The sequence below is a fragment of the Sinocyclocheilus grahami genome, unplaced genomic scaffold (assembly GCF_001515645.1).
Source record: "Sinocyclocheilus grahami isolate Dianchi unplaced genomic scaffold, SAMN03320097.WGS_v1.1 scaffold419.1, whole genome shotgun sequence".
In the NCBI taxonomy this organism is placed as follows: domain Eukaryota; kingdom Metazoa; phylum Chordata; class Actinopteri; order Cypriniformes; family Cyprinidae; genus Sinocyclocheilus; species Sinocyclocheilus grahami.
The window spans coordinates 1,284,493-1,303,246 of NW_015505598.1; the positions used below are offsets into that span (position 1 = coordinate 1,284,493).

Consider the following 18,754-nt stretch of genomic DNA (forward strand, 5'->3'; position numbering starts at 1 on the left):
ATAATGCCTTCATAGCACGCTACAAAGCTAGTTAGTCACTTTGTTGACATGTCCTTGTTTTGTTCAAAGCATAAAAACACAAGAAACAAGTAGTCAGTAAACATCTATAGAAATCAATGGCCGCCAAATCAATATCCCTTACCTTAATAATACTAATATGATTAGGTTAACTTTCTATTATGCGACGTTCGTAGCCGTCTACATAAATAAAATATTGATTATAATATCCAATTGATTCCTCAGGTGTTTTTTTGGGTCATTCCATGTCAAATCAACCAAAGTTTGGAAACTTCTCCGCTTATATTTTTGATTTTGCTCATTTTATTTGTCTTGAGAAAGATAAATGCGTATAGTGATGAACGCCAAACTATTAAATGCCATTGGTGTATATTCACTGCGTAACAGAGGAGAGTCAAAATTACAATTTTCACCTGGGATTGAATCAAATGTTTTGATCAAAAAGCATGATGATGTTAATTTTACACAGAGATTAGTAGGTCTGTCAGTAAAATGTGTTATCTTTAGCTATTTTTGTTGCATTATATGCCAATGGTGAATGTTCAAAAATTGGAAAAAATCACCTTTCAGGATTTTTTTTCCTGTCTCCAAAGTTTGCATGCCTGTAACTCAAAAAGTATTAAATATATTTAATGCGTTAAATCATTTTGAATCACATTCAATTGTGTGGCTAATAAACCAAACATAAGTGTTAATGTAATAAATTAATTTGTTCACTTATCCGCTGTTTGTGTGTATTGCAGTGTTTGTCCAGTAGGTGGCGCCATGCGGCTGTTGAAGATTCAAACACACCCCGAAGAAGAAGCTGCTTCCGTCACAACATCCGGCGACCGTCACCTGCTGATTTAGTTATTTTAAGGTGAGTCTGCCTCCTTTTAAAATGTTTTATTGTGACTTATGCAGCTTAAAAGTGTAGATTACATTGATGCTGTGGAAGAATAGTTTCCACGTGTATGTAAAAGAATAAATGGCTGATCACTAGGAGTTATGAGTAACTTAATATGTGATAACGAGTTGTTAATGTCACTTTATGTTTCTCTCGTGTTTGTTATTTATTGAACTAAAGCGGTATTATGAAGTTGAATGTCACTTATACGAAACCAATGTCATTCTGAGATATTTGGATCTCAGCTGCCACGAGGTCTCAGTTCATGTTAGATTTGAACTTGCTTGTTATTATTATTATTTTTCCTTAATCTACAGCAGAAGAGTGGATTGAATTGTGCTCCCTCTGTCGCAGGAGTATGTTTTGTGCATGTGCTTAATAGATCATCAAGAGCTCAGGATCAGCAGCAGCCTGAATGGATTGGTTTGGTTTTGTCAGCTTGAATCCAGCTAGCATCTTAGCACAGATAAACCCAGCAGAATCCGCTTTGTTGATGCTGAGCTGTGTGTTTACAGGATGTTTAGGACTCCGCACAGCAAGACTTGCTTAAATCAGCTCCGACTGGTGTCGTGGCTCAGAGACGCTCATGAACCAGGCTCTTCTTCTTCCAGACGAGATGATGTGCAGCGCTTCTGCTCCAGCACCGTGTCTAGAGCATCCTCTGATGTGCTGGACTCCTCCAAACATGCATGTCCACCGGCCAGCATACGGATATGCACTGGCACTCCTTTTCTGTTAACACACATGAATTATGGCTGTATGAACTGGCTACGCATACCAAATGCTTTCTTGCTGTTTTCACACGCCTCACAAAGCCCCTCTAATCAAAGCAAGTGCCAGAATTCTCCTGAAAGCAGCACTGCCTTAAAACGCAGCACAAATAGCGCGAGCATCTTCCGTGGGGTGTCTAACACCGGCCGGTGTAAAGCTGCAGTCCAGACTCGCGGGCTGCACAGAAAAGCCCCTCAGCGGACTGTGATGGACGAGTGTTTGTCTGCAGGGAACGAGGCTCGCTGCAGACGCTCGCTGCAGGCCAACGCTGCTCTGTACGCTCGGGAAGGGACGAGCTGGGCCGCGGTGCTGGTGTGTCTGTGTACCGTGAGCGGGGATCCCGCGCTGCTGTTCACCCTCAGATCCGCCAAACTGAAGGGCAGGCACAAAGGAGATGTCAGGTATGCATCACGTCCGGCGCTGAAGCAGGGTAAAAGCTCATCTGAATGCGCTTCTCATCCCTGTTGTGCTAGTTTCGCAGGGGGAAAGAAGGACCGGTCTGACAGGACTGTAGTCGACACGGCTCTCAGAGAAGCGTGCGAGGAGCTGGGAATCCACATCACTGAGGATAAAGTGTGGGGTGTGCTGAAACCGCTGCGTGACACGGTCAGTGTGCACTTTCTGTTTGTGTGTGATGTTGAGTATTTCAAATCTGTGAGGTGTTAGGCTGGAAACATGCTTTACTCGACTGAGTGAATGCAGACACGAGCGTGAGAGTCCGTTGTGAACTTTAGGGTCCTATGGAATCCGTTTTATTTTTTTATTTTTCTTTCTGGATTCCATTTTTTTTCCTGTTGTAACTTTTCTGGACTCCTTTTTAATGGTTTAATTAAATTTTCTTAATCAAAAAGCATGTCTAATTAATTAAAATCATGAAACATATACAATTTAACATCAATTTATGTTTAACAACAATATGAAATGTTTTATTGTTTTTTAATTTCTAATTATTTGAATGCATAAAACAACTTTTATTTACTCTTAAAATAGCCTCATGAAATGTTTTCCCCCCCTTCAGAAATTCTGTGTTGTGTATTTTGGTTATCAAATGAAGTCCTGAATCGTTCATTTAATTGATCTTTTAATTTGTGAAAAATAAACAAACTTTTTTTGGCAAATAAAGGAGATTTACTTTTGAAATTAAAACATTAGAATTAATATTGCGTGATTATTCCTTAATAAACTTTTATAAATTTTTCAACAGTACTAGCAGTAGTAGTAATATATTTCTGGCACAATATCTTAAAGTTAAACCGAACTTTTATTTTGACGGGTTGCCGTGTATACCTTTACACTTCTGTGTGTGTGTATATGTAATGATGCTATTTTACTCAAATGAAATAGTGAAATCCCCCCGAGGGTCACACAACAACACCAAACGTCATTTATTCACACAGAGACACACGGAACATGCAGACTTAATATTCACATATACCAGTCTATATAGCTATTTCAATTTCAATGACCTACTTTTGATTAATTCATCCAAATATTCTGCGTTAAACTGTAAATTCAGTTTTATAACTGAATATTGCGATTCCGCATCACAGAAGCCATAGGGCCCTAGAGCTTGCATTCTGACTGAACAAACTTCATGTGCTCTCTTGCATTGGTCTGGCGGTAATTAAACTCAGTGTTCAAGGGGGCGATAGAGTTACATCCAGATGTTTCTAACATGAAATCATATGTTATTATTCAGGCGGGTTATTATGCCACGACACTAGTTAACGTGAAAGAGAAAACTGATCATAAAAGAAGACATTTATGAAGAAGACTCATTTTAGATGTATAAAATTGAGCTTGCGCAGTCAGATGCATCTGCTTTCATGTACTTATTTAAAGTATGTTTCAACAAAACATGGCTGCGCTGCTGGAAAGTAGTTTTTGTAAATCGTCATTGATCGTAAAGTGACCAGTGTTGGGGAGAGTTACTTTTAAAAGTAATGCATTACAATATTGCGTTACTCAGTTACCTTTATGAAAAGTAATGTGTTGCATTACTTTTGCGTTACTTTTTCTCATCTGGCTGGGCTTGCTTGTTTGTTTTTGAGGTGAAGGTTTCAGGCAAATGCTAAATACTATTTTTGGCAAATGTAAAAGCCCTCTCACACCAGAAGTGAAACGGATGAGCCTCAGGCTGAAATGTAAATTCACGTCTGTGCAGTAAATCGTCATTGATCGTAAAGTGACCAGTGTTGGGGAGAGTTACTTTTAAAAGTAATGCATTACTTTTGCGTTACTTTTTCTCATCTGGCTGGGCTTGCTTGTTTGTTTTTGAGGTGAAGGTTTCAGGCAAATGCTAAATACTATTTTTGGCAAATGTAAAAGCCCTCTCACACCAGAAGTGAAACGGATGAGCCTCAGGCTGAAATGTAAATTCACGTCTGTGCAGAAGAGAATGCAGCTCAAACAAACCTTTCAGCTATGCTGCTGTTTACCTAGAGTCATTTTTGCTTAGTATGGTTGAGTTGGATCATCTAAGGGCAGTAGCAAAGACACTGGTTAATAAAATGGGATTAAATACATAATAGGATAATATTATTGCTGGTTTGCATCATATTCTGAGTTTGTATTGACAGTTTGTATTGGTTGTGAGGAGCACTGAATGTGTTTGTGTGCAGTGAGATGAGTAAACACATGTTGATATTGAGTCTAGAGCTACAGTAAGATCATGTTCACACACAACACTCTGCACTGACTCCTGATTTCTGTCTCCACGGCAACACCAGAGCTGTCACTCAACACACGGAAACTAAGTAACTGCTGTTACTTACTTGAAAAAGTCACTTTGATATTTTCATGTAAATTCTAAAAGTAATGCATTACTTTAGTAGTTACTTGAAAAAAGTAATCTGATTACGTAACTCGAGTTACTTGTCATGTTACTCTCAACCGCAAGCTCACGCTCATCTGCATACACTTTTGAGCGTCACACCCACTAATGCAAAGAACCAAGTCCCGCCCTACATTTGTCTCTAATCCGTTGTCTCATAATTAGTTTCATTGCGACTTTAAAGCTCATACCAGTGTAACAAGATGGAAATGAATACAAGCTATGCTCATGTTTTTAGGAGTACGAATGCTCTTTTGACTCTATTCAAGTGCATTTCTGAAGTGAAGATCAGTGTAATTCTCCAGCTGAATGTATGTTGTTTTCCTAACTTTCAGTCTGGAATGATGATTGCGCCTGTAATAGCCAATCTCGGACCGCTGGAGGCGCTCTCTTTTCGACCTAATCCAAGTGAGGTACAGCACAGTTTACATCCCATCACGATCTATTCAGATCTCAGATAAGACTGGAGTAACACTGTGTTTCTTCCTCTGACAGGTGGAAGAGATTTTTACCCTGACACTTGAGCATTTATGTCAACCCCAAAACAGAGGCTACACACACTTCCGCACTGGAGACCGTTACGGGTACACACTCCCGGTGTTTCACAGCCCTAAGCATCGCGTCTGGGGACTCACAGCAGTGGCTCTGGATCACGCGCTCAAAATTATTGTGCCACCAGAGCAGCTGTTGGACCACAGCGTGGCTCAGTAGCACCTTCAGCAGACAGACCGCTTGCTTTAATGAAAATCCTGTCGTTAATTACTCACCCTCGTGTCGTTCCAAATCCGTGAGACCTTCGTTCATCTTCGGAACACAATTTAAGATATTTTTGATGGAAAAGGTTCAGAATCGTAGCAAGGACATCTAACGCTATCTCACGACCAATTCGTATGTATTTAACGAGGTGGCTAATTCCTACAAATTTGTATGACGTCACTCGTATGACTTGTCTAGACCCCAGTGGCGGGGTTAGGTGTAGGTCATTCATACAAATTCATACGAATTGTGCAACTCGTAAAATACGTACGATTTAGCAAAAAGTTGTATGAATTTGTACGAGTGAGGTCGTACGAATTAGCCACCTCGTAAAATATGTGGCTCTGGATCACGCGCTCAAAATTATTGTGCCACCAGAGCAGCTGTTGGACCACAGCGTGGCTCAGTAGCACCTTCAGCAGACAGACCGCTTGCTTTAATGAAAATCCTGTCGTTAATTACTCACCCTCGTGTCGTTCCAAATCCGTGAGACCTTCGTTCATCTTCAGAACACAATTTAAGATATTTTTGATGGAATCCGAGAGCTCTCTGACCCTCTATAGACAGCAAGGTTCAGAATCGTAGCAAGGACATCTAACGCTATCTCACGACCAATTCATATGTATTTAACGAGGTGGCTAATTCCTACAAATTTGTATGACGTCACTCGTATGACTTGTCTAGACCCCAGTGGCGGGGGTAGGGGTAGGTCATTCATACAAATTCATACGAATTGTGCAACTCGTAAAATACGTACGATTTAGCAAAAAGTTGTATGAATTTGTACGAGTGAGGTCGTACGAATTAGCCACCTCGTAAAATATGTACGAATTGCTGGGGCTGGGACATCAGTAAAATAGTTTGTGACATCAGGGGTAGAACTAATTTTACGAAGCTATGAGAATACTTTTTGTGCGCAAAGAAAACAATAAGTTATTCAACCATTCTTTTCCCCGAGTTACTGTCTTCTGCCATTTTTGAGAGTGCCATAAAACGTAATCAGTGGTGTTTATGTTCAGGATAAAATGCATGCATGCTAAACGTAAACAACGCTCATTACGTTGACTACGTTTTATGGTACTCTCCAAAATGGCCGAAGACGGTAACTCGGGGAAAAGAATTGTTGAATAACTTGTTTTCTTTGTGCACAAAAAGTATTCTCATAGCTTTGTAAAATTACGGTTGAACCCCTAATTTCACATGGACTATTTTACTGATGGCTACAAATATCCCCCAGCGACTTAACACTGCTTTTGTGCTGCAGGGACACATATTACATGATGCGCTGAATAAGTCATCAAATGGATTGCAAGCATTCACTTAACATTTCCATCACATGACATAACAGTGAGCTGACAAAATCCCTCACTTGATGAGAACTTATTTTATTTTTTATTATTGTAGACCATGTTATTGTAGGTAAAAGATTTCAACAAAACATGTAAAGTGAATATATTGTGTTTATTTCTAAAAAGCATAAGTGCATCACATTTCTGCGGGCTATAGGCGTTTGGCAGTCTGTCCAGTGTAGACCTAATAGGAATATATAAATATAAAAAATAAATAAATATAAAAAGAATTTAAATTATAAAAAATAAATTCAGGACTAAATTTTAGCAAGTAATTTTCATTCATTGGTTTATTTATTTAATAGTGTGTTAACACTTTCTTTTTATATTTGGCCTTTTATTCCTTTTATTGTAATGGTTTTGTAAGGCCAGCACTCACTTTTGCACCGATATGTATGAGCGTGTCTGATCGATGAGTTCCCTGCAGCAGCAAGTTCTCTGAACACAAGCATTACATTGATTATAAAAGTATTTCTAGCTATAGATTAAGTGTATTCTTCAAACTTTGATGTTAAATGTCTTCATTACAATATATCCACTGAATGTTATGAATACTCACTGTGCTGGTCACATGTAGCGTCTGGACCCAATCAGAGAGCACGATTTGACAAACTGGCACAAGGCAAACAAACTGGCCTGTGCACAAAGTTTTGTAATGTAATGCATTCATTGGTGAGACAGAACTAGATGTCAATAAACTCGATACAAGTCCACTTGTCAAGTTGTGACAAATCACTAACCCTTTAAAAGACTCCGGGTTGTACACCACAGTCTTTGGGATATTTTTAGAAAATATAAATCACTATCTGGCCAACAGAGATTATTTGCTAGTAAAAATAACTACTAAAACACAGTGAATGTATATTAGCACTGTTTGTTGTTTGCTTATAGAGCTGTGGGATCTGGAAATGGTGACATCGGGTTGGGGAACATTGAAAATATTACCATATCTATGAAGACAAGGTAAGATTCACTCAACCTAATCAGAGCAACGTCACCATTTCCATAACTTCACCGGTACCTTTGTAAGAGAACTGAAAATCAGTGTATAAAACTCAATGGTGACAATCAACAAAAGAAGATTTTATGCTGAAATGCATGCTGGGCATCAACATACTACAGAACTCATTCATGACTCCCAGCATGCACTGCAGTTGATCGGTTTATCTGAATTAGTTTGAGGATTGTCACCGTTGTTGAGTTTGTATGATGAGTGTTGATGTCTAAATATTTCTGTATACTTTGCATTTGTGAAACAGAACATTTAGATCAGTAATGAAAGATCAGCTTCAACATTTTTAGCATTATTTCTCAACTATTACAGTTTGACACCATCACAAAAAAATATTGTACTCCTACTTAACTTTAAAACATCTCTTTCTTTATTAAACGCATAAGTGTTTATATTGAAACACTATTGTAAGCACTGAAAGAGAATTAACTTAATGAAAAGCAAGAGTCAAGAGCCCAACTAAAGCAAACACTGATCACAATAATGGTGGTTTGTTGAAATTTCTACATTTATCCAACAGTAATTGCGGGTGCAAAAGTTATATTAATTCAATGCCATTATCATTGACAAGTCAACTATTTTTAACATGGATTCAATGGTTTTCACCTGCTCTCTTGCTCTTGAGCGGACAGACGGACGCTCGTCGGAGTGCTGCAGGTTTTTGGAAATGTAAGCTGTTCTTGCAGCTTGCTGTTCTCAATTAAAGGATTGGATGATGACTGGTGATCTTTTATATGTTAATGCAATTAATTAGGAGTCGTTTACAAGGCAGAGAGCTGAAACCATTCAATTATGCGCAAATTCAAGATCATTGGCGATTCATATATTTCGCATCTGAAAGAGGTGTACGTGCGTTTTCTGTGAATACGTTCATTCTATGAATCAAGATGATCGCAAGATCAAATTTAGGATGGTTTCTGCGCAAGATTTTATAAAATGAGGCCCCTGATGCCTGATTTGGTAGTTGAACCGAACCAGACAGTTATGGATGAACACAGGACAGACTCAATGATGGCGGAGTAGAACTGTTTCAGCAGCTCCTGTGGCAGGTTGAACTTCCTCAGCTGGCGAAGGAAGTACAACCTCTGCTGGGCCTTTTTCACAATGGAGTCAATGTGAGTGTCCCACTTCAGGTCCTGAGAGATTGTGGTGCCCAGGAACCTGAATGACTCCACTGCAGTCACAGTGCTGTCCATGATGGTGAGTGGGGGGAGTGCAGGGGGGTTTCTCCTGAAGTCCACGGTCATCTCCACTGTTTTGAGCGTGTTGAGCTCCAGGTTGTTAAGACTGCACCAGACAGCCAACTCTTTATCCTCACTTCTATATGCAGACTCATCACGGTCCTGAATGAGAACGATGAGTGTGGTGTCGTCAGCAAACTTCAGGAGCTTGACAGAGGGGTCTTTAGAGGTGCAGGCATTGGTATACAGGTAGAAGAGACCAGTTTGCTCGGTAAGCAAACTGAAGAGGATCCAGCAAAGGTCCAGTGATATCCTTCAGGTAGGCCAGGACCAGTCTCTTAAATGACTAGACCACAGACGTGAGAGTGACAGGTCTGTAGTCGTTATGAAGTCCAGTTATGTTGGGTTTTTTTGGGAACCGGAATGATGGTGGAGCTTTTGAAGCAGCAGGGAACTTTGCACAGCTCCAGTGATCTGTTGAAGATCTGTGTGAAGATGGGGGCCAGTTGGTCAGCACAGGATTTCAGACAGGCAGGTGAAACACAGTCTGGGCCTGAAGCTTTCCTAGTCTGTCGTCTGAAGACCTGGTTCACATCCTCTACACAGACCGTAAGCACAGGTTGAATGGTTGGTAGTTCTTTTTAGCTACTCTGATCTCCTTCGTTGGCCTGTTCCTTGCCTTGTTGTACAAGATTTTATCCCCACTTCTGTAAGCATCCTTTGGCGTGATGAAGATGTTTTGAGTTTCCCAGTAAACCACGGTTTATCATTAGATAAGAATGTCCTGGTAGGAATGCACATATCTTCACAGAATCTGATAGATGAAGTTACAGTCTCTGGGAGCTCGTCCAGATCGGTGGCAGCGGCTTCAAAAACACTCCAATCAGTGCAGTCCTTCATTAGTCCATCTTTTTACAGTCCTTAATACAGGTTTAGCTGATTTTGGTTTCTGCTTGTAGGTCGGTATAAGATGAACCAAACAGTGATCAGAGAGCCCCAAAGCTGCTCATGGGACGGAGTGATATGCATCCTTTATTGTGGTGTAACAGTGATCCAATATATTACTGTCTCTAGACCCAGATAGCAACATAGTGTCGGCCCAGATGCGGCTCACATCCGGCACATGTGGAAAGATGATCTGGCCAAACATGTAGCGTGGAAAGATGGCACTTGGGCGGACCAAGGACGACTCCCCTGTGGTTGATGATTTCACCATTTGGTGTCAGAACGCTTTTGCGCTCAAGGAGATGACTTGACTTTAACTCTATTCAGTATAAGCAAGCAAGCATTAATGGAGTGGGTATTGAGAGTGTTGAACAGTATAAGTATTTGTGTACAGTCTAGGATAATAAATGGCCCGTTTCACCAAATACTAATGTTTTGTGTAAGAGGGATATTTTAGTTGAGAAGCCCATTAATGACTTTGGGTTGTATTTTAGTCTCATAGGGTGGATTTTAGATTTTCTTGCGCAGAGAACACAGAGTTAAAGTGAATGCCTGTTTTTCTGAATGGCTGCGGTCATCTACTGGGGCACCTCAAGGATGTGTCCTCTCTCCTTTGTTATTTATCTTGTACACAAACGACTGTAAGAGTAGTTTTAGAAATGGGCATATTATAAAATTTGCTGATGATTCTTTAACAGTTAGCCTATTGAGTGAGGACGACTCCCCTGTGGTTGATGATTTCACCATTTGGTGTCAGAACGCTTTTGCGCTCAAGGAGATGACTTGACTTTAACTATTCAGTATAAGCAAGCAAGCATTAATGGAGTGGGTATTGAGAGTGTTGAACAGTATAAGTATTTGTGTACGGTCTAGGATAATAAATGGCCCGTTTCACCAAATACTAATGTTTTGTGTAAGAGGGGGCAGCAAAGATTGTACTGTTTGTGGAAACTAGGGTCATTTAATGTAGATGCCTATGGCCCAGTTATATCAAAGACGGGTTCTGGGTAAAGCCCAGAGCATTTTGTTCGATGATTCCCACCCTGTGTATCATGAGTTTCACCTTCTCCCTTCGGTATAGAACCCCAATTAGTAAAATAAATTTTTATTTTTCATTCATCCCCTCTACTGTAAAGTTTTTAAATTTCAGGTAAAGCTTTTTAGGATGGAAATGGAGTGCGTTTTTTTGTATTGTGTGTTTTGTTGTCCTATGTGATATGCTTGTATGTTGCAACGAAATTGCGAAATAAATGAAGATGAACTGAAGTCGAAGTTTACCCAACTATGACGACTTCCGCTGCTGAGAAACCCAGACATGTGAAAAAAAAGGTCTATTTCTCTTGTATACTCACTCAATCTCTTTAATGGATGTGCTGTGTTTCCTGGTGAATAGGCCTTTATTGGCAACTTTCCACCAGACAAAATTACGGGTGCTCATCAGTCCCTGTAACATCAAAACAGGATGTAACGATAAATATGATTCAAATTAATGCTGACAAACAAACAAACAAAAAAAAAAGACTTCATAGCAGCCAACATAAAATTATCAAATTGCCAAATACTGGTAAAGACGAATAAAACTTCTATTTTAATCTCTTTAACTTTAGCTCATTAAATTGGTTAACAAGTGTCTACAGTGAATTAATGTCAATGCAGGTCACCTTGTCTACAGTCTAGTTAGGCTAAAAATATATATATATATATTATTTGCATCCAACTCACAAATGATTCTATTCAAATTTACATTGTTCGGACCATCAACAAGCGAGTCATTATTCCAGAGAATAGTAAAGCAATTTAACCACCAATTAAACCATTTAAGGATGTTTTTTTTTTTTTTTTTTAAATACTTACTTAAAATGTTGTCTGTCTTTTTTTAATATAAAGAGAAGGACTTCTCTCCAGTGGCTCCTGGGATAGTAGTGTCCAGTGGATACACTCGAGAATCACTGGTAGTAGTGGGTCATCTGGGCACTTTCCGCCAAATGTTTTCTAATACTACGGCTCCTACAACTCCTAATTTTTACCATAACTTCATATGGCAGAAAAAGTAAGGTTAGTATGTGGTTTCAAATTCACCCGTGTAAAGTTCAATATGGCTGCAGAATTTGCATTAAAAGTTTTGAGAATCCCTTGAAAGGAAACCCAGTGATGAAACGGTCTGATTATTGATCAGAATTTTAAAATTGAGAGATTAATCAAATGCATTCTAATATTAATATAATTTGTCTGGACTAAAAAAAAATAAAAAAATAAAATAGTAGTATCTGAAGCTAGCGCACAACACTAAGTGATGCTCACAAATATACAGAAGAACGGTTAATATAACCACATTAAATAGAACGATAACTATAAAGACAACGATAAAGATATAGTTCTAAAAATCGTTCTCAATATTAAAGAATAGCAGACTCCACACCACAGCTATAACGATAAAGGCACAGAGAAACCATATCGTTGGAATCACTTCCAGAACTATTTTTTCCAGCTGATGGACGATAAAAACATTGACAGCCAATCAGAATCCATCCTGCTGTAACGAGCTGGAGAATTGAAAGCGGCAGACGAGTGTGTGCTTAGAATAAACAGACGATATTATCGCTAATATCGTTATAGCTTTATTCAGTTTAAGCTCTCAGCGATGAAAAAGATCAGTGGAGTTCACGACATCAAGTCTTTGAAAAGACATGAGACTCAAACTGACTACAGCTTATTCTGCTTCGTTTCCCGAGTTCTGGCCATGAGACGTGCTTATTTTGCATTTACTGCTCATTTCTTCAACTCTTCAGTCATTATAAATGATTTCATCGCCAGAAAAAGGAAAATAAGAGAAAATTATATTAATATATAAATCTATTTTGTAGGTTTGGCCCTCCATAAAGTAAATGCATTTAAAAAGAAGAAAAAAAAAACTCCTTGATTCTACAATTACTTTAAAACCCACCATCAGAAGCTTCTTAAAAATCTTTCAGATCAGATCACCAACAGAGAAGCAGCAGTGTGACACATCTGAATATTTATTTGAGTAGGTACAGAGCCTGTAGTCTATGTCCAACAGGATAGGTATACCATCTAGTTTTTTCTTCTTTTGAAACTACATATTTGCAAACAAGGAATGCTGTTGGGGAGGGTGGGCTGTAAATAAAACAAACGGTGGAGAATTGCTTGTCGGTCAGGAACGGTGAGGGGCATAAATGGGCAGAAAAAGAAAAGAAAAAAAAAAAAAAAAGAGTCACAAACATTACAGTAGGTACTTTTAAAAAAAATAAAGGGAAAAAAAACCGCTTACACTTACAAAACTAAAACCCACTAAAATGAACTATGCCGCAGTTTAGCACATGCTATAGATATGTCTGAAACCTCTCACACATAAAACACCTCCCCACATGATCGCGCACGGCTCAAAGCCATCGGATTTATTCCCGAGAACAGAGAAGGGGGAAACTCATCATGAAAGCAGAGTGGTTAAAGTACAATAGCCCGGGGTCTGTGCAAAGGTACAACAGTGCACAATGTGTATTACATGTATTTACACCAGCACTGAAAAACAAAAGCTGAAACGGGGGGGGGGAAGCAAAACACACACTGGGACTCACGGCCCCAACGACCTCCTCGACGCAACACCCAAAGCTCAGTCCAGTGTCATCAACACTAAATAACAGTTCAAAGAAAAGGGAGAATTAAAGTCATGACATTGTCTTCTTTAGATCACTGATGTCCAGTCGTTCCACTGAAGGTGATTTATTTTAATTATTAATTTAGCCTCCTCTTCCAGGCTATTCCACAATTTCCCGTTGAATTGGTCACCTTCCACACGATGTCGACTCGCTGCGTTCGTTGCATTCAGTCCTGCGTTTCTCCAGTCAGTCGAGCACACACACACACACACACACACACACGTGTCACGTCCATTCAGTTGCGCACACGCAGCACAAAGACTGCGGCGTGAAGGGAGAGGGCTCTGGCCTGCTGGGTTCGTTCTCCAGCACGTCAGATGAACGCGGGCCCTCAGCTCAGGGACCACTCACTCACTCACACACCTCAGAAGTGTGTTCGCGTCTCTTTGTTGTTGGCGTTGGTGGTGAGGTTCTCCTTTAGCGTTCTTACCTCAGATTATTCACGTGAGACGTCTTCGTTATTCCCATTGGTTCGGTTTGGTTTTGTTGAAAAGACACGCGTTCGGTTTTGATGGTCGTGTTTTGAAACGTAGTAGTCAGCCACTCACTCTCACTCGCATCCACTCAAAGCCGTCTCAAACGCCGTCTGGACGCTTCCTTCAGAAGGAGCTCCACTCAATTTCTCTCAGATTAGATGCAGCTGGATCCCATCAGCCAAGCACAACGGATCTAATATTTCTCACACTCTCTCGCGCTCTCTCTCGCTCTCTAATTATTTTTAATGTTGAACAGAGTGCTGCATCACAAACAAAACTCCAGATTTCCCCGTGGCGTCTAGAACTGGAACCCTTCTGCTGGCACGTTGGTAGAAGAGTTGAAGCTGTACGTTCCTCCTTGGATCGCTTCGGGAACCAGGTTAGAGTCCTCGTCAATCTGAAAGAAAGGAAAGAATCATCGAGAGCTGCATCTTAACTATTAACAAGTGAATCACTTGCAGCATCGCTGAAGAGGTAATAAAAACTACACATTTACATTAACAGATATATACTTGTTCTCCTCATTACTGCTCTGCGGCAAAACAAACTTACATCATCAGATGAGAAGAACTGATCGATTATTTCATAAGCCAGTTTGTAGATGTCCTCATTCTCATGGTTCTGCAGCTGCTCGATTTTCTCCAAACCTGAGCAAATAAACGATTAAAAAAAAAATCAACCTCAAAAACACTTGCCACAGTAAGACATTAAAACAAGGCCTGAGACTTTAGGAGTTAATGTTTAAGTATTATTGTTATTTTTTCCCTGTGGTATCGAGTACTTTTAGTGGTATCGATACAGACTACTAGATTTTTGGTATCGTGACAGCCCTAGTTGGGTCTTTATTTCCAAAAAATAAAAAAGGAAGATGATTGTGATCTTCATTTGAAGGATCTTGACACAGATTCATAATTCTCCAGATATATTCTCAATTTTGTCGCATGCCTTTCAAATTGATGCACAAGTTTAAAAAGGTCACTAAACATCTGTAGTTTAAAGGGATATATTTCAACACTGAAATAGAATTCAATAACAATGCCATCGTTAGAAAGCAGAATTACCTGACAATAAGAAATCAAACTTTAACAGTTGGTGCTGTGTTCATTTTAACCAGTGATTTAGTAATGTACCAAGTGAGCGGGTTTTCTGTTTAGTTAACAGCATTAATTGAAAGAAATGTTTAATTTTTTTTACTTTCTCTCTCTGGATACATACACTGAATTTCTTCAATCATTTAGTCCTCTAACTTCGCCACTTTCATCAATTGACCTTAAGCGGACACTCAGAACTGCCTCCATCCATTCAACAACTGATGGATCAAACAAAGTCCCACTTTTATTTATTTTCAAAAATGCGTTTCACTTTTGTGTCACCACACAGATAAAATATTGTGACTAAAAAAAACCTGACATGTACCTGATATGTTCACATGAAGGGAGCAGACATCTAGCGAGTTTAAAGTGTGGTATGTAGTTCTCAAGTCAAGTTAGATTACAGTTCATCACTGCATGTGTCTACTAAAGCAGTGTTTCTCATCCCTGCTCATGCAGCACACCAGCTCTCATTTTATATGTCTCCCTGGAGCACAGAAGCAGTGTTAAGTCGCTGGGGTATATTTGTAGCAATAGCCAACAATACATTGTATGGGTCACAATTATACATTTCTCTTTTATGCCAAAAATCATTAGGATATTAAGTAAAGATCATGTTCCATGAAGATATTTAGTAAATTTCCTACCGTAAATATATCAAAACTTAATTATTGATTAGTAATATGCATTGCTAAGAACTTAATTTGAACAACTTTAAAGATGATTTTCTCAATATTTAGATTTTTTTGGCTCCCTCAGATTCCAGATTTTCAAATAGTTGCATCTCAGCCAAATATTGTCCTATCCTAACAAACCATACATCAATGGAAAGATTATTCATCCAGCTTTCAAATTATGTACAAATCTCACTTAAGACTGGTTTTGTGGTCCAGGGTCACATATGTCTCGCCTATCAAACACACTTGATTGGCTGGCGTCCTCCAACACAAGCACACGCTCTGCTCACCTCCACACTCCTCGATCAGGTTGGCGATAGTCTCGGCTTCGTCATCAGCCATCTTGAGGATATTACTGAGCCCGTCCAGAACCACCTGCACCACCTGAGCGTCTTTGACGGTCAGCAGGTTACAGAAGGGAGGAACCACCTGCTGCTGGATCAGGTACGCCACCTACAGGACGAGACCACAACATCTGAACACCGCCCCTCTTTTTCATGCATAAGCATGTGTATATGAGTGAATAACACACCTGATCCTTTCTGCCGCTGATGGTCAGGTTGCTGATGGCCCACGCCGCCTCCTTCTGAGTGCCAAAATCTCCCTGAGAGACACAGCACCAACATTTACATGTCAATACCAGCGGTCATTCACCATTCTCTACCAGCACAGCAAAACTAAACTGCTACCGGTATACACACTACCAGGCAAACGCTTTTGAACAGTAAGATCTTTAAGTCTCTTCTGCTCACCAAGCCTGCATTTATTTGATTAAAAATACAGCAAAAGCAGTAAAATTGTGAAATATTTTTACTATTTAAAACAGCTGTTTTCTATGTGAATACCTGTTAAACTGTAATGTATTTCTGTGATGCGCAGCTGTATTTTCAGCATCATTCCTCCAGTCTTCAGTGTCACATGATCTTCAGAAATCAGTATAATATGTAATATTAGATAATAATAATAATAATAATAATAATAATATTTAAAACAGTTCAGTACATTTTTTTCAGGATTCTTTGAACCGAAAGATGCAGCATTATACACTATACCCATTCAAAAATAGTAAAAGTGCAAGAACAACATAATGACGAAACACGATCTGTAGAGCAGTTTGTACGTTTATGGCTACTGTAGAAACAGCGTAAAGGCACCTGCGGTGTATGTAGGTAGAAACTGCTCATTCTAAGATAAAAACATCATTGTGTAAGGTATTTATACACCTCTGAAAACATAGTTGTGTGTATTATATTGCATTTACACGCCGCATCTTTAAATTTGCCCGAGGCAAAACAATTTGTTAGAGACGGAGGGGTGAAATGTGAGCTGAGGATGCTGTGAGGTTCACACGGGCACTTGTTACCTTGTTGATCTTCTCTTTGGGGTGTGTGAGGAGAGCTGGGAAGTGACCCAGAGCGTCACAGTTGAGCACCACCTGAGTCTGTTCATCCGTGCCCGTCACAATATTCCCCACCGCTCGCAGAGCTGCCGTCTACATTCATTACAAAACATGCAAACCATTACAACATTTAAATGAGTGCAAAAACAGTTTGGAGCAGGTCTCTGAAGTGACCTCGATACAACATGCTCTTCCGCACCTGAACTTTGACCTCCTGGTGGCTCAGTAAGGGGACGAGGTACGGTACAATCCCTGAATCGATGACCATCTGGATCTGCTCATTGCCAGCATCAGTGAGATAAGACAGCGCCCAGACCGTGTCCACCAGGATCTGCACAGAACCGAGTTAAACCCATCTGATGCCGGAGCGGTGCATTTACACACAAAGAGCAACAGCAGCACTTACATTGACATCAGTGTGGTGGATGAGCACGCACAGTGCAGGAAGAATCTGTACAAAGAAACACACAAGATCATCACCAGGAACAAACAGAGCCGCTTACACCTGCTATTAGCAGGAATTTCTAGCAACCGATGAGAGGAGAGTCAGCAGCAAATCACTGCATGAGGAATACTGCAGACAGTCTGCAACACGGAGCAGGGCTGCACAATTACAACTGATCAAAAAAATAATAAAAGATGCCGTAATTAATCTTGAAGTTTTGCAGCACTGAGTACTAAAAGTAACCGCAAACATGTATATTAAATGCACGAGTGCAATGACCAACCAGAGTTACTTATATTAGTCCAAAAGCCTGATTGATATTGAACTGAGTAGTACTCTTGTATTACGCCCATGTGTTCTTCATAAATACATGTTTATAAAAAAATAAAAAACAAATAACTGGGCAGTGTAGACCAGGGATGGAAATTAAAGTAGGATGGCAACAAAATACCACCAAAACAGGATGCCTATCAGGACGAATATCAGAACTAGGGATGTCAATTTTCGATTATTTCCATGATTGATCGTCATTTAAATTAAGGGTCAATTAATCCTTAACCTAAATACTGCAAAATGCGTCTATTGCAGTGGCATATATTCACCAGCATGTGCAAATGTCACAAAACGCAGGCTTCCTCACCCGAATTAAAGGGGGTTTTAGTCTAAATAAAGGCTAGTAGCAGGACTGTAAAACGAATGGATGTGATTACGATCATTCGATAAAATGAAGAGCGCGCCGTAGTTACGTTTGGGATCATTTTACTTTGTTGGCTGCTTCAGGAGACTGCTGAACGCGCCTCTTTAAATGGTTGATATTGTGCTCGTTGTTGTATTTTAAAACACCATTGCAACGTTTGCAAGTGACATTATTGGCATTTAAAATAAAATGATGCCGAATGTAACTGCGGCGCGTGTTTCTGGTCAGAGAACCGCTTCCACCGGCGGTGCTGCGGCAAAACACTGCTGCTCGCATGAAACATTTTAATGTGAGTATGACACAAGTGAGGTACAAAGCTTAGTTTATAAGAGAAACAGGCCTAGTGGGTTAGCAGGCAAATGTTACATCGCTCTTGCATTCATGCTAGGCTTGCTGCGATAGACAGTGTTTTCGGTTATACCAGTGTTAAGCCGCAACACCGGTTACGTCATTTGCCTACCGCAGCACCGCCTCCTGCCGTCGTTTAGATGTTTTTATAGTAGCAAAAATCATTTAGCCTAGTTCAGTTAGAGGACAGACA

At 39.9% G+C, this 18,754-nt stretch overlaps 2 protein-coding genes across 2 annotated transcripts in view; one reads left to right on the forward strand and one right to left on the reverse strand.

The window, feature by feature from the left end:
- Positions 1 to 844: 844 nt before the first annotated feature.
- On the forward strand, positions 845 to 5,536 carry LOC107551256 (nucleoside diphosphate-linked moiety X motif 8-like). Its single transcript, XM_016232794.1, has 5 exons — positions 845 to 877; positions 1,420 to 2,076; positions 2,149 to 2,281; positions 4,844 to 4,921; positions 5,004 to 5,536. Exons 2-5 carry the CDS (start codon positions 1,421 to 1,423, stop codon positions 5,217 to 5,219), a joined length of 1,083 nt encoding a protein of 360 aa, XP_016088280.1. The 5' UTR covers positions 845 to 877; position 1,420; the 3' UTR covers positions 5,220 to 5,536.
- A 7,172-nt stretch (positions 5,537 to 12,708) lies between these two features.
- kpna4 (karyopherin alpha 4 (importin alpha 3)) overlaps positions 12,709 to 18,754 on the reverse strand; it is a 20,367-nt gene continuing 14,321 nt past the window's right edge. The window contains 6 exon segments of the mRNA XM_016232856.1: positions 12,709 to 14,301; positions 14,457 to 14,551; positions 15,963 to 16,125; positions 16,205 to 16,357; positions 17,000 to 17,164; positions 17,271 to 17,402. Coding sequence (XP_016088342.1) covers positions 14,203 to 14,301; positions 14,457 to 14,551; positions 15,963 to 16,125; positions 16,205 to 16,357; positions 17,000 to 17,164; positions 17,271 to 17,402 — 807 coding nt within the window. The 3' untranslated portion in view covers positions 12,709 to 14,202.

Bases quoted from the DNA above. Each gene is read 5' to 3' on its own strand.
- LOC107551256 (XM_016232794.1), top strand. From the start codon at position 1,421: ATGTTTAGGACTCCGCACAGCAAGACTTGCTTAAATCAGCTCCGACTG. The intron at 2,282-4,843 runs GTCAGTGTGCAC...CCTAACTTTCAG, and splicing joins TGAAACCGCTGCGTGACACG to TCTGGAATGATGATTGCGCC. The intron at 4,922-5,003 runs GTACAGCACAGT...TTCCTCTGACAG, and splicing joins TTCGACCTAATCCAAGTGAG to GTGGAAGAGATTTTTACCCT.